The 14,732-nt window shown below is 46.8% G+C and overlaps 1 protein-coding gene across 7 annotated transcripts; it reads left to right on the top strand.

The window, feature by feature from the left end:
* The first annotated feature begins 168 nt into the window (after positions 1-168).
* Positions 169-14,570, top strand: eps15 (epidermal growth factor receptor pathway substrate 15). 7 transcript variants are annotated; one of them, XM_057038054.1, is made up of 25 exons: positions 169-296; positions 2,064-2,105; positions 2,663-2,752; positions 2,843-2,890; positions 2,974-3,069; positions 3,191-3,250; positions 3,329-3,454; positions 3,659-3,718; positions 3,991-4,221; positions 4,431-4,576; positions 5,023-5,179; positions 5,741-5,823; positions 7,426-7,498; positions 7,897-8,058; positions 8,151-8,348; positions 8,438-8,857; positions 8,969-9,040; positions 9,343-9,505; positions 9,589-9,633; positions 9,752-10,149; positions 10,281-10,350; positions 10,449-10,519; positions 10,864-10,999; positions 11,072-11,274; positions 12,787-14,570. In XM_057038054.1, the coding sequence occupies exons 1-25, from the start codon at positions 270-272 to the stop codon at positions 12,925-12,927; spliced, it is 3,318 nt and encodes a 1,105-aa protein (XP_056894034.1). In that variant the 5' UTR covers positions 169-269; the 3' UTR covers positions 12,928-14,570. The 7 variants fall into 7 exon arrangements, with proteins under 7 accessions (XP_056894034.1, XP_056894033.1, XP_056894035.1 ...); XM_057038053.1 differs by having other exon boundaries at positions 7,897-8,073; XM_057038055.1 differs by lacking the exon at positions 169-296 and adding an exon at positions 675-701 and having other exon boundaries at positions 7,897-8,073.
* Positions 14,571-14,732: the final 162 nt, after the last annotated feature.

Raw genomic sequence — 14,732 nt, 5'->3', positions numbered from 1 at the left:
TTAATATCGGCCTAAATAAGGATAATTAGTCAACGCATTTGAAGTTGCACATTTCAGAGTGGGGGGGGTGAAACTATTAAAAAGTAGAGGGATGACAAACCCAACCGCACAGCGAAACCCGTGCGGCGCGCTGGGTGCTGACTGATTATAATGTGCAGCACGCCCGCAGATCCCGTCCCGCACGCGCCGGGATCCAGTTCCGGGTTTTGCCGCGGCCCGCGTGAGTCTGGCAGCAGCGCCGCGTGAAAGCGGTGGGAAACAGCAACGCTATGGCTGCCACTCCGTCTCTCACCCAGGTAACGCTGGCTTCCAACTCAAATACGACCACGACGCGCGCCTCCTGCCCTCTGCCCGTTCCGCCCGGACACACTTCAGGCGCGATAGTGAAGCCCGGCGGGCAGAAAAGTAGCCGCAGCTCGCTCTTTGTCTCTCTTTTTTTGAAGTTTAGTCCTGCTGTGACTGGGAAAAGTTTCTGCCTCAGTCTCTGTGGGGACTGCGTAAGGGCGTAGCTAGCTAGCTAGCCTGTTAGCCAACCGCTAGTTTGTAAGCTGTGCTGGGCTGATAGACTCACTTTAAGAAATGAAGACGAGCCTTGCAGTGTGGCGAGGGTTCGGTTCGGTTAGCAGAGCACGTTGTCACGTTTTCTTCTCCCTCTTGGTGCTGCAGGCTAGTTGGGCTTTCCGAAGGGAATGGCAACACTCGTGAGCAGTTGTGGCTTTATTGTCATATTTTAGCCAGTGTTGCTAGCTAACATGGAACTAAACAAGCCACGGGCATATTTCGTATCTTCACGATACGTTGGGTGTTTATGTTCATATGCGTGAACCAACCTGCTATTATTAGTGAGTGAATACGCGTCACTGCCTGGGTGACCTTTCCGGGGTGGTCAACGTTACGCTTGTTTCGTGTCAAACACGGTAAAAATAAAAAGTCAAAAATCTGCTGCCAGTTACTGTGAAGTCAGTAAGAGGAAGTGAGCTCCGGTAGCCACCAGTCAGCACAGTCCTCACAAAACATGTTGGTCTTTTCGTGACACGGAATTGAGTCTCAGGACAGGAGCGTTGTCAGCAGGTCGGGTGTGCAGGTGTGCAGGTGTGCAGGGGAGCCACCTGCACCTGCCACCTGAGCCATGCCTGACGTGGACGCCACAGGTGACGTCTGCCGGCCCACTTTAACCCCCCACGTTGGCAGCAGGACTTTACAGGACTTTTGCCAGCATCACTGAGCTGTTTTAACTAGAGTTGAATTGAGAATCCTCCTCATACAGCCTTGAATAGACCCTGGCGAAACATTCGCTTGGTTTCTGTTCCTCCTGCCTTCGGGTTTCGATGCTAAATTAAATAATGGCCCGCACAATGACCACAGTGTTTGGGCCGCCAACAGTTCCTGGCACGCCATTGTCTGCCGGAGGAATAAGTTGCCTTGGCCAGGGGACGATAAGTGTGTGAGCAGTTATCTCGCTGACAGTTGACAGTTAACCATTCAGATCTGCTCGCTGGTACCGGCGCCGTGGTGAAAGTCTGTTACTGGACTGTAATCCTGTTTCCGTGTGGCTTTATGGGTTCGCGCTGTGTGTCTGCTGAGGAACATTTAGACCTCGTTACCCGCTGGGTGCCGAGAGAAGGAAGTGCTGATTCTTTTCCTGTTCGGGCCAACGTTGGACGGTCGCTCACAGGAGAGAGTTGTGAGGCGGCTGGTGCATTATTCTGCAGAAATGTTCTGTATCGGAGGGAACTAAAGGGGTGTTTTCATGTCTGTGGCCTCGAGCAGCACTGACAACACTGTTTCTATCAAATGGAAACATTTTTAAACCAAGTGAAACACGTCTCTATGAGCTGTTTGCCATTAAATTCCTTTTTGAGTGAATCCAGTTGTAGACGGTTTTGTTCTCTGGCTGTCAGTAAATATCTATTGGTATGAATTACACACTTCCTGAAGGTGGAAACTGTCCATGATCATTTCTGGAACTTGGTTATTGTAATGTTCAGCTCTAAATAAGACTGGAGCAGCCATCAGTTTATAATTTAGTTTAAAATAAATTCTGTTTTGTTGTCTCTCAACAGCTCTCTGGTGGAAATCCCATTTACGACAAGTACTACCGACAGGTACGCAGATGTATCTCAACACAAATGACACCGTCTGAAAATGATGGCGTCTCAAACGGAGTTACCAAAAAGCTGTGTCTAATTTGCTGTTTGTTGTTATTGACCTTCCTTTATCAGATCATAAGCCCTGAAAGACCAAATAGCTTTCTAGTGAAAACAGGGTTGCTTTTCTGTTGTCTGCTGTGCGCCCATCAGATGAAGTTCAGCTCTGAATAAACCGTTTTTGCCCAACGCGGCAGCAGAGCTCCCTGTCAGCCTAACGAGGGACTCCCAACTCCTGCTCGCTGGCACCGTGAGAACGCCAGGAAGCCGGACAAAAGCGGGTCGATCTGCTTTAGAAAGTCCCGCGTCGACGCTAATTTGAAAGCAGTATAACAGATCCAACATCACCCCGGTAGACACGAGCGCTCGGATTTATTACTCCTATCAACTGAACTGGCTTAGACTCTGCTCCACGGGGCAGTTGTAAAAGTTGCATTTGTCCTTCGTTTTCTTGATATTTGGGCTGAAAACCTCGCGGGAGAACGATGCCGTAGAAACGCCTTTGTCGTGTGCAGGTGGACCCGAACGGCAGCGGGCGGGTGGCGGCGGCTGATGCAGCTGTCTTCCTGAAGAGGTCGGGCCTGGCTGATCTGGTTCTTGGGAAAGTGAGCAGATAATGAGATCAGCCTGTTGACGCAGTTTCCTTGTTTCCCTGCTGCGGATGGTGTCAGTGACTCGTGTGTGTGTCTCTGCAGATCTGGGATTTGGCAGATTCAGAGCGGAAAGGCTTTCTCAACAAACAGGTAAGAATCTCTACGTGCTCAAATATACGTCAAGTTCACACGTTTGTAATATCTGCCACATATGGCACCGCTGTCCCGCACAGCAATTCTTTGTAGCGCTGCGGTTGGTAGCCTGTGCTCAAAATGGCCTGGAGGTGGCGCTCAAGAGCCTCAGTGTGGCTGTACAGCCTCCAAAATTTGTAAGTGCTTCCTGGTCACTTCAGCAGATTCCTATCTTCATTTTATATTTGTGTTAAATGCTAGTGGAGTATTACTATAGAGGATATAAAAAGTTTTTTCTTTTTTTTTTTAAATAACCAGCATGAAGTCAGCAGCCCTCTCTTAGCAGGAGTGTCTGGTGACATCCCCTGGGTCGTCAAGGTGAGCCATCCTTTCCTCTTTGTATGACAGCGGCACCGTTGTGGTTTTAAAGGCATTTGTTCGTCTGTTTCTCCCCAGCCGGAGGAGAAAATGAAGTTTGATTCCGTCTTTGACAGTTTGGGTCCAGTCGGGGGTATTCTAACAGGTGATAAGGTCAAACCTGTCCTGCTCAACTCTAAACTTCCAGTGGACATACTGGGCAGGGTACGACACACACACACACACACACACACACTGTTAGTACTGTAACAACTGAAGGCCGGAGGTGGGCGTTTACTATCAGTTGTGAAATCGAACATCACTTTTGTTACCAGCGCAATCACAGAGGAAGTGAAAATAGTGAGCAGGGTGTGTTTGAGTGAATATCTTGTGTGATCAAGCTTGACTGGCTGATGTCTGTGTCTGTAGGTATGGGAGCTGAGCGATATCGACAGAGATGGGATGTTGGACAGAGATGAGTTTTCAGTGGTGAGAAATTGACATGCGTCAAAAAGGGAACTCGAACTATTTGAACTGGTGAAATGAATGACTTGAGTGTAAATCAAAACTCTCGGGTTTAAAAGGTATTTTCCCTTGTGGACGTGAATCAAATATTCTATAGAATGAGCATATATTTGGATATTATATCTGCACTAGTGTTGATGGCTGTAATCATATTGTCTCTACCTCTGATTAGGGAAATATCCAGGCCTGGGCCTGAATGCTGCCTGCTAATAGCTCTATTTATTGCACCTTCCCAGGCCATGTATCTGGTGTACAGAGCTCTGGAAGGCGAGCCCGTCCCCATGTCCTTACCACCCCCTCTGGTTCCACCGTCCAAGAGGAAAAAACCCTCTGTGCCTCCCGCCATGCCCCTGCTACCGTCACCTCCCTCAGCCAAAGACAGCCGCTCCTCCCACGCAGCTTCCAAGACCATGCCCCACCCCCCTAAACCTGCCCCAGCTCCCACCCCAACACCAGCCGCTGCCCCCGTGAGTACCCAACCCACTCGGACAGTGCTGTTTTTGCTTTGCTGATGTTCGCTGCTGCGGCCAGTTTAAAATGATTTCCAACTGGGTAGTTCAGTGTGTGTTTCAAAAGAACAAGAAAACGAGACAAAGCGTGAGAGTAAGTTGGTATTTTGAGGCGCTGCCGTGTCCTTCTGGGTCACTTTTACTTAAAGATGTGTTTTTCCTTCCAGTGGGTGGTGTTGCCGGCAGACAAGGCTAAATATGACGAGCTCTTCAGTAAGACGGACAGTGACATGGACGGGCTGGTTTCCGGGCCTGAGGTCAGAGATATCTTCCTCAAAACTGGGCTGCCCTCGGCAACGCTCGCACGGATCTGGTGAGTCGGGACGCCAAAGCCTTACCTCAGAGCACAAAGGACCCTTTGATGTCCCCCTTTGTGTTTTTCAGTTTCACTTGTTTCTTCACTCAGATAGTTCAGTCTTTCTGTCAGACTTTGTACAGTTTTTAGTTCCAATAAAAAGACAAAATAAGACGACTTTAAATAAGATGAAACTACAACTAGAATGTCACATTTTCAAAGACCCGCTGAATGAATTCAGATTGCATTTTAAACGTGATTCTAATTGTTATGTAACTGATGAAAGGAGAGCAGTGCGTGCTGACACCGTTGATCAGATGTCACATCAATTGGATTGTTTTGTAGCCTCTGTCCTTCTGAGCTTGGCCCGATCGGTGGACATGATGATGAGCCAGACCATCAATAACAGCCCAAGGTGTAAATCATTACGCTCTGACGCAACCTCCCACTGTCTGTGCTGTCAGGGAACTCTGTGACATTGGAGACGTTGGGAAATTGACCCGAGAGCAGTTTGCACTTGCCCTTCATCTGATCAATCAGAAGCTCACGAAAGGTGTGGACCCTCCGCCGAGCCTGTCCCCGGAGATGATCCCTCCATCTGACAGGCAGAACCTGAAACAGGTGAAGCGGGGCGGGAGCTCACCCGAGAGGAAAAAACACACTTTACTAAACGTTCTCTTCTAAACTATTTCACATTTCATCCACATCGCATGTGCTACCAGATGACTCTGCGTGAGTGTGTGCTAGGTTAGAGACTCCCTTCCTTTGCCTCTACCCTGATGATGTGTGTATTGTGTGGATAGCAGCTGTGTGTGAGATGCTCCACCTCAGCTCTGTTGATAAAACCCAAACCGCCTGACAGATTCATCAGAGAACAGCCATGCCCTTAGACATTCCACCTTGTTGGATGCATTTTTAGAAAAGCCTTAAACCCAGTTAATATGCTGTGTTCAGCCTCTTTTCCTTATTCGTACAGATTTTTATCATCCTTTGTGCTGTGCTGTTTGTTCCTTTTACAGGCTTTTATGTCCTGTTACATTCAGGATTGTTGATTTCTTGACATTGACACTGAACCAAATGAGTCTGTTGTCCATCTGGGATGTTTTTAGACTGTAGTAGAAGTGTTGTGATGTCATTGGTAATTTACTGTCAGTTGTGACTGCTGGTTTCTTCCATCTTCAGAACAACACAGCTAACCTGGCGGCTGACTTCTCTGCCATCAAGGAGCTGGACTCGCTCAGTAACGAGATTGTAGAACTACAAAGGTGGGTGCTGGTGGCCATGCTATCATCAAAATATGATGCATTTCACATGTAAATGACACAAAGCTGCCACACTTCTGTAAACAGACTGCACATTTTGGTTCCCCTGCATCAAACACCATGAGCTTTTTTTTTTTACTTTCTTTTATTAGCTGAATCAACATTTACCAAGTGATTACAACCTTGGGCAAACGATGTCACAACTGGAACTTAATGAACTCCAGACTCGATGCAGAACTTATCTGCGTTCCTGCATTCTGCATTTGATGTTTTGCTGTGCACAGATAAGGATTTTACCCACTACAACTTTGTACTGTATATCTGACATAAATGTGGCACAATACTCCTCCAAATGTCTTGGAAATAACAAAGGTTTTCGTCTCTCTAAATGTAGCACTGTTGGAGTTTTAAGGGAGATTTCTTGTCTTGGTTTCACTGAAACTTCACTGTCAGTTCTCGTGGTTTAGAAATAAATTAAAAATAGGTCCTCCGTCGGTTTCGTACCGACAAATGCGCAGATGTGTGCTGCCACAGCTGCAATAGGTGTTTTAAGAAGAAGCGAAATGAAAAGGGAAGTGATGGGCAGGGCTCAGACGTTTACACAGGCAGATTAAGAGGAGACTGGAGATGATGTGTGACTGCTTCAAAATGTGCCGGCAGTCAGATGGTGAAGAGGACGACGGTGATGAAGATGGGTAAGACGAGGATGGCGGTGATGGCAGGCTTGAGATGATACGACAGTGCTGCTATCAAAGGAATTCACTTTTTGATGTTAGAGGAGAGAGAGACTATTATTTTTAGCCGATGGAGCCACTGATGTCTATTTTGGTGAGGTGATATTAGTTTGTTGCTCCACACGAAAGTGATCTATTTTAGTTGTGCAAATATCCTGCTTAGAACTGCATCAATATCACAGATTAGATTTAGGAATGTAACCATATCTGGTTTGTTTATCATCATCTTTATCGAGCCAGAGTATCATTCTGTCTTCATTTATGGTGCGTAGTGATTTGATCTGGCACACTTTTACATAGTAATTGGAATAATTAGTGAGGGTCAGGTGAGCTAAAATCAGTGTAATGTATTATATCAGGAAAACCTCATTAGGTGGAGCCGAGTTCGCTACACTTCTTATTTCACACGGAACACTTGGAGTAGACAGAGTGAACACTGCACATTAAAGTCCAAATGATTTATGTTCCTCTCATTTGCTACTGCAGTGAGATAGAAAGGACAAAGAAAGAGCAGCACACACAGTCCATCAGAGCTCCTCCTCCTCTCTTTTCCTCAAGATCTTCCTCTCACTTCTGCTTTGCCTCAGTTGACATAGAAGGCACATGCTCACTTACTTACATTCACACCCTCATCGCAGACCTTAGTTCTGCCCACAGACGCAAACACACGCTCCTGCTCTGACTGCAGAGACTCTGGCTCCTCTGTTGTGGGTTGCTGGTTTCAGAAGGTCATGGTGTTTCAGGGAGAAGAGGTGGTGCTGGTCCAGGGACAGGCTAGAGAAGCTTCAGGAGAGGGCTGGCTGGGGCAGGGTGACGTACCGTCAATGGCGTCGGTGCCTAAATACTCGTGTGTTTTGTGCTGGACCCCCAGAGAGAAGGTTTCTGTGGAAGAGGAGATCAAGGAGAAGGAGGAGGCCGTCAGACAGCGCAGCAGTGAAGTGCAGGTAAGGTCTTCCATTATCTTTTAACGAGAAGCATTTATTTGGATGAAATGTGTCCCCCTGTAGAAAATAACAGACCAAGGTGGTTTGAACTATAGCATAAGAGCTATTGCAGAAGCTCGTCACCTTCTGTGTGATGGAATGTACTGCAGGAGATCAATATTATCTCTCTCAGACGGCCGTTCAGGGAGGCGTCAAAGGTTTGTGAGAGGATCTGTGTAGGTGTGTTTACCTCCTCCAGCCTGAGAGCTGCACTCAGGTTCTAGGAAGCTTTTGTAATTGGTAGTTTGGGGAACCGTTGAATGTTTTAATGAGATCAATCAAACAGTTTTTAACTGCTAATTTGAAACGAGTTCATGCAGTTCAACTTTGCTACCTGGTCTTCGATGTGATGCGTGCAGGACTTGCAAGATGAGGTGGCAAAGGAGAACGAGGAGCTTCAGCGGCTTCAAGCACAGCGGCAGAAGGTCCAGCAGGCATTGGAGGAATTGGACCAGCAGAGGGACTCCTTGGAAGAGCAGCTCACTCATATCCGCCAGCAGACCAATCAAGAGACACAACTTGTAGGTTCAGTGGAAGTATGGCTTGTAGATCAGTTGAAAGTGGTGACCCAGCATTTCCCAGAGTCTTTGTAACCCAGACACATCTGTCACAGATTTCCTCACTCGAGATGCAGCATGAAGAGCAGGAACAGAGAATATGTCATTATGAAGAGGAGCTGGTCCAGGCCCGAGAAGAGCTCCTCGCTCTTCAAGAGGAAAGCAAGAGGCTTCAGGAGAAGGTCCAGGCTGCTCAGGAGCAACTGACACCTCTGCAGGAGTCTGTCCGAGACTCCTTTACGCAAGTTGTGCAGGTTGGTTTGTGTGAATAAAATGGGACGGATCACAAATGTCAAGTTTGTTTTTTGCTATTTAGTTCTCTGTCCTTTTTTCCTTCTCTCAGGTGCAGCAGAAACTGAATGAGCTCAAAGAAGAAGAGAGGTCAGTAACTGCCCAGCTGAGCTGGAAGAGGGCTCTGGAGGATAGCTCCCCTGTCATGGTCAATGGATCCAGCGGCTCCTCTGGGGACCACCACCAGGGGGACCCCTTCCAGCAGGACCTGTTCCAGGAGGACAAACCCAGAGAGCTGAAGGAGGACGGGTTAGCAGCTGTAAGCAACGAGCTGCCGGAAAACCCAACCCAGACAGAGAATGTTGTAAATGAGAGTCAGGAGGAAGAAGAGAAGGAGGAAGAGAGTTCGGAGACTTCAGAAGAGCAAAAGCCTAAACCGGATGCCTTGGATGACCTGTATACTAGTCTTACCTCTTCTGAGATGTACAATAATGTTTCAGTTCTCCCCAAGCTGCAAGAGAACAATATTAAGGTACAGAACGATCTTTTGTCGTCCCTACTGTATCAGTGTGATCTCAGTTTTTTATCAACAGTGTAGGTCTGTAAATATGTCTTTGTAATTTACTTTTCCCCATGTCTCTAGGAACAGAGCAGCTCCACACCTGACCTGGTCTCTGAGGCTTTGCCAGACGTACTTGAAGCGACCCCACCAAAGGTATAGTGCAGACACTCCTGCTAAACTTGTCTGTCTTTGATGGAATGAGCTGTTGCAGGTTTCAGTAGATCAGCGGTTTCATTGCTGTGGTGGTGGAAACATGTATTATATGTTGGATGGCTCAATGATAAATGGCTGGATGGTTCAAAAGAAACATCATATTAGCAAAATTGGTTAAATTGACAGAGTTCAGGATTAGATGGGGGTTTTTAACAGCAGTTTTTAGTCACATCTGTTCTGTTTGGTAGTGTTCGGTATCTACTCTTCAAGCTCCTCAGCAGACTCCTGTCACCATCCTTCAGGTCGCATCACCTGGGCCGGAGAACAAACCAGAGGCAGCAGAGTCCACAGAACCTGCTACTTCCTCACAACCATCTCGGGTCAGTCCTGGATCCATGCTGCCCCGAAACAGCCCGCCCTCCCTGCCTGAGATGGACTTCTTCAATACAGACCCGTTTACTGACCGTGAGTCAACACAAAATGTTTAAATCCGTTCCCGTTGTTTTTAAATGTAGTTTAACTTCAGTCATGTCGCTGTGTGTCTATAGATGATCCCTTCAAAGATGATCCATTTGGAAAAGCAGATGTGGCAGGTGTGTTCTCCACAGTAAACCTTTTATTGTGACAGGAAATACATTCCTAAAGTGTTTGATATCCAGTTCCGCCATGGAATGACTGGTTCTGCATGTTTTGCTCTTTCCGTCTAATCAGATCCATTCGGAGAAGATCCCTTCAAAGGCTCTGACCCGTTTGCTGCAGATTCCTTCTTCGCACCGACCTCCAAAGCTGCCTTTTCTACAGAAGACCCCTTTTCCGTCTCAGGCGGCCCATTTGGTACCCCCACTGGTAACTCAGAACCTGACCTGTTTGCCTCAAAGGTGAACGAGCCGGGAGCTCCACCAGCAGCAGCCCCAGATCCTTTTGCCTTTGAACCAGCGACTCCATCTTCAGTGAACAAGGATCCCTTCATGAGCACAGGCAACAAAATGACTGATTCTGACCCATTCGGGGGACAAATGAACACCGCCGGGGAGGCAGATCCGTTTGGTGCTCAGGATGGAGGGGCGGATCCCTTCAGTTCCTCTTCATCCAACTCTGACTTGGCTGTGGTGAGTAAAAAAGTTGCGCACCTTCTCTTTAAGAGTTTTAACCAGACCAGCTTCCTATTGTAATAGATTGTTATCTGTATTTATTTATTGTTTACAATACAATGCTAATGAAAGGTTTCTTTTATTTCTAGAAGGACACTGCAACAACCAATGACCCTTTCGCTCCAGGTGGTACTACAGTCAGTGCCAGCTCAGATCCAGGTATGGCGTGTAAATGGCGCCATCTTGTGGCTGCATCTTCATTTGTAGCTTTCGACATATTCTAAAAAATGACCTTGGTTGTTCTTTCCATCTTCCAGATCCATTTGCTGCTGTGTTTGGCAATGAATCCTTTGGAGGAGGATTTGCAGACTTTAGCGCCCTGGCAAAGGTACTTAAGTGTTGAAAGTTTTACCCACACATGTAGTGTTCAATAAAGCTGAGCCCATAAAAAGATCAGGTCAGAGTTACTTCCTCTCAGTTCATTTAGTAGAAGAAATTGATTTTTCCTTTCCAAAACCTTCAGTCTTGTTGAACCTGCTGATGCCTCCACTCTTAGTGTTAGCTGTGCTAATATGGCAGCTAACAGAGCTGCACCATGGGCTACTAGATGCTGCATGTTGTGGGTTTTAATGTCTTCTGCTCACACTGTAAATCACTTCTCGTTCAGAAGACTTTTTTTGATGTGCAAAAATGAGGATTGAGGAAAAGTCAGTGTCTAATCTTCCTTTCCAGTCAAATGGTGCTGATCAGTTTGGCATCGACACTAAGAACCTGTTCCAGGAAGAAACTCAACCTGCTGGCTCTGACGTGCCCCCGGCCTTGCCCCCTAAGACGGGAACGCCCACCCGACCACCTCCTCCTCCTCCTGGTCAGTCCTCCGGTGCAGCTATTAGTGTGTCATATGTGCTTCCAGTCTTTCAACTCTTTCTTTCTTCTCCAGGTAAGAGGTCGTCTCTCTCCAGAACAGAATCTAACGAAGCCTTCCAGCGACGAGGTCCCTTCCACACTCAGCCCCTGGGAGACTTCTCCTCCTCCTCCTCCTCCTCCCTGCCTGCCAAGGACCCTAACGCTGACCCTTTCGCCCCTTCCTCCCCTCCCCGCCACAACGTACGGGAAGCTGACCGATTTGCCAGCTTTGACAAAGTGAGCTCCTCCCTCTCGTCCTCTCCCTCACCTTCACTCGACTCTGAGTAGTCAACACTCAAACAACATTTCCTAAATAATCCCCATCACAGACTAGGGCAGCTTTAACGATCACTCCATCCACTGCCAGAAACAAGTCCCAAAGACGTCTTCAGCCTGTCAAACAGTCGCACACATTTGTTTATTGGAAGGCTTTTCCTAAGCTAAGCTAACAGACTAGCATCTATGAGATGGACTGAGCTCCTAGTGTACATTTCAGAGTTTGAGGAATGAACTAATCTATGCAAAGAGTCATTGATCTTTAAATTACGTTGTGTTGCAAGTCTCAAGCTTGCCACCTTTTTTTGTGTGCCAGTTCAGACGGATGATTTTGTCACGTTTGGCAGTGAATGGAGCGATGAGAGGCTGCTTGTGTTTGTCTCATCACCATCCAGTCACAGCTTGAGCACATTTCCAATTTTGATCTCCAGTCAAACATGCGAGTGTGTGAAATCCGGCACCCGCATGATATTCTGAGATTTCTGATGGAACTGGCCACAGTGTGCAAATGTTGGCATTTAGATTGTGGACCAGGAGTGAAAGCATCCTGCTGACTGTCTCACATGAAACTTGAGAGGGAGCGCCTCTAAGGTGATGGTGATCTTCAAACTGTCATGTGACTGTACGTGCATATCGCAGCTTCCTTCACACACACGCACCCCTGCAGCCATTCAGCCTTCATTTTTTTGTTTAATTTATTTATATTCACATAATTTCTTCTTAATAAAAAAGGAAACTCCTGTCTTTAAAGAGTTAAATCAACAGGGAAGGGGGCTGCAACCACTGAGCGTCTGTTCATCTCATCACTCATGTCCAGTGCTTTGATCTCATTAGTGGCTGTTCTGCATAAAAGGAATAAAATGCATGTTCTCGACTATATCCTGTGTTTCTTCAGTGTTTCTCATCACACCTGTTCCTCTCTGCATGCTGTTAACACGCGCTCCATGATTCTGCTGCCGTTTGTTTACAGGAGTCAGCTGACGAGACCGCTTGTTTGTTGTTGGGTTTTTTTTTTTTCAACTAACTTGAAATATGCACTGTTAGAGTGTTTGTGCTGAATCTTTCCCTCTTCCGAACGTTTGGTGGGTCACTCTGATCAAAAGGTCTCGAGGGGGAAAAAACATACGTTCATGTGTGGGGGTGTCTGATTTTTATTTTTTTTTCTCTCCTATTGAGAGGATTTTGTTATTTTCTGACTGGGGGGGGCATTAATTTGCTAATGGGAGGTGACTTATTTAATGAGGGTTTTTAGTGAGTTTTCAAAATGTTTCTCATCAATAACTGTTGTTTTCTGTTCATGTTTGTAGCCTGGTTACCATTTGCTGCTAAACCCTTCAAGGTTTGACTTTAGACACCCAGTGGGAAACATCAAAGAAAAGCAGTTAACTGGATTTCAATGAGTCTTTGTCCCGCTTTTGTTTCTTTCCACACTCCTGAAACGTGTGACGTGTGTGTGTTTGTGTGTTGGGGCAGTATCCAACAGAGGAAGACATGATAGAGTGGGCAAAGCGCGAGAGCGAGCGGGAGGAGAAGGAGCGACTGGCCAGGCTGACCCAGCAGGAGCAGGAGGACCTGGAACTGGCCATCGCGCTCAGTAAATCTGAACTCTCCTGAGGGCCCCGTTGGGCTCCGCAGGGCTCCGAACTCACCAAAGCAGAGTGGGGACCGTGAAGGACTGACTCAGCGGTGCCCCCTGACCCCACAGGGAGATCTTCTCCTGGACTAAACCCACCTTCTCCCCCTCCATCGCCTCTTCTTCACCCCCCGACTGTGCTCACTGTGGCAGGAACGTTGGTTTCTGGAGGACCAAGATTGCGTGCATGCTCAAAGGCCTTGATCGTTACAGGAGATGCAGTCGATTGATTTCTTCCTCCTTTTGATCGCCAGCTCTTCCTTCCTGTTCCTGGCTTCACCACCAGGTCAGGGGGAGCTCTAACGAATGTAATTTATTTAAACAGACGGCGCCGACACTCTCTAAGGGGTTTTGTGAAGACTCGCTGGATGTCCTTAGACCGGCTGCTTTCCCTTCCAGCAGTAGAATAAAAATGAGGCGGCGTTGGTGGAGAGGCGCATTTATGCAGCAGGAAAGGAGGAACGACTGAGACACTTTAATCTGCTCCACTGTGATAGTTAGAGGAGTCTGACATGCATGTGCAAAGTTATCCGAATAGATCAAATCCTTCTCAGTGTGCACACGTTCGGAACATTTCGTTGTCTTTTCTAAGGGCATTTAAAAGCTTTTTTTAGGGGGGGGGGGTTACTAAACTACAGTGAAGTGTTGGACTCACACAGGATGATTAAGGTGGAATTTTTGAACAGATGTGATCTAAGTTCAGACTTTTATCTTTCATTTAAGAGATTAACAGATGTTGTGGGGCCTTCGCTGCAGATGTTGCATGTTTTAGGCTGCAGAGGTTTAATTTTTAACCACTGAGGAATTCTAAAAAAAACAAAAACTAAAAAAAAGATTGTTGTCAAATTCACCTTTAATTTAAAGGTGAATGTTTGCACTTAATGCTGGTTGTTTCATTTCAAATCCACAAAGGTGTCAAATGGAAACAGGATGAATTTAGAAACGTGCTGATTAATAATCACAGACCTGATTGTTAATGGGTTCATCGACAGGATGAGCAGAAACCACAACTTAACGTTTTTTCCCAACGCCAGGCAGCAGATTCTGGCATCTCGAGTGTTTGAGCCAAGAAAAAACCAACTAAAAGTGCTCGTGAGGGTCTGGCTGCTACTCTGATCCCCGTTTCTGAGTGTTCCACAGATTAACACTAAACCTGAACCCATTCAGGTTTTCTAACTAACACTTGCAACCGGGGTTGATCCAGTTCCGGTGACGCTTCTTTGGTTTGCTTTTATGAGCTGACAGATCAGCCGGAGTCTTCTCTCCCCGCGGCGACGCCTCCCCTCTGGACCGCCTCAGGGGCGACGCCGAGGATTCTGTGACATTTTCCAACAAAAATCTCCTCTTTTTCGGTTAAATGTGGTCGACGCTGCACCTTCTTATCAAATCCTCTCGTAGTTTCTATGTTAGAACCCGAGTGGACTGTGGGCACAGAGGCTGCCGGACTTTTCCCTGTATAAACTTTATAAACCCAGAACCACTTACGTTTGTAGGCATGCCCGTAACTGCTTTTTACAATTCGAGCTAATTGTATTTTATTTTGTATATTCTAACATGTAAGAAAAATCTGGAATGTTTTACCATCAAATGTACTGCATTTAAATAAAACAGAATAAATATTAAACCTGTCCTTCAAGCCTGGTTTGTGTGTGCTGGCTTTTACCCTCAGGGGGGCGCTGCAGAGCTCCATCCTCAGCATCCTTCTACCCATCAGATATACACCCTGTCCCTCCTCAGGACATGTCCAAACCTCGCTCTGGCTTCCAAACATCTCACACCACCTTCT

This window comes from Takifugu flavidus, chromosome 7, assembly GCF_003711565.1.
Source record: "Takifugu flavidus isolate HTHZ2018 chromosome 7, ASM371156v2, whole genome shotgun sequence".
NCBI lineage: Eukaryota > Metazoa > Chordata > Actinopteri > Tetraodontiformes > Tetraodontidae > Takifugu > Takifugu flavidus.
The sequence above is the reverse complement of the archived record's forward strand: the minus strand, read 5'-3'. Positions and strand labels throughout refer to the sequence as shown.

What these genes read in the sequence shown, in the direction of transcription:
- eps15 (XM_057038050.1), top strand. Translation starts at nt 1,795, where the DNA reads ATGGAAACATTTTTAAACCAAGTGAAACACGTCTCTATGAGCTGTTTG. An exon ending in AAGGCTTTCTCAACAAACAG is followed by an intron (nt 2,891 to 2,973) that starts GTAAGAATCTCT and finishes TGTCCCGCACAG; the next exon opens with CAATTCTTTGTAGCGCTGCG. An exon ending in GAGATTGTAGAACTACAAAG is followed by an intron (nt 5,824 to 7,425) that starts GTGGGTGCTGGT and finishes CTGGACCCCCAG; the next exon opens with AGAGAAGGTTTCTGTGGAAG.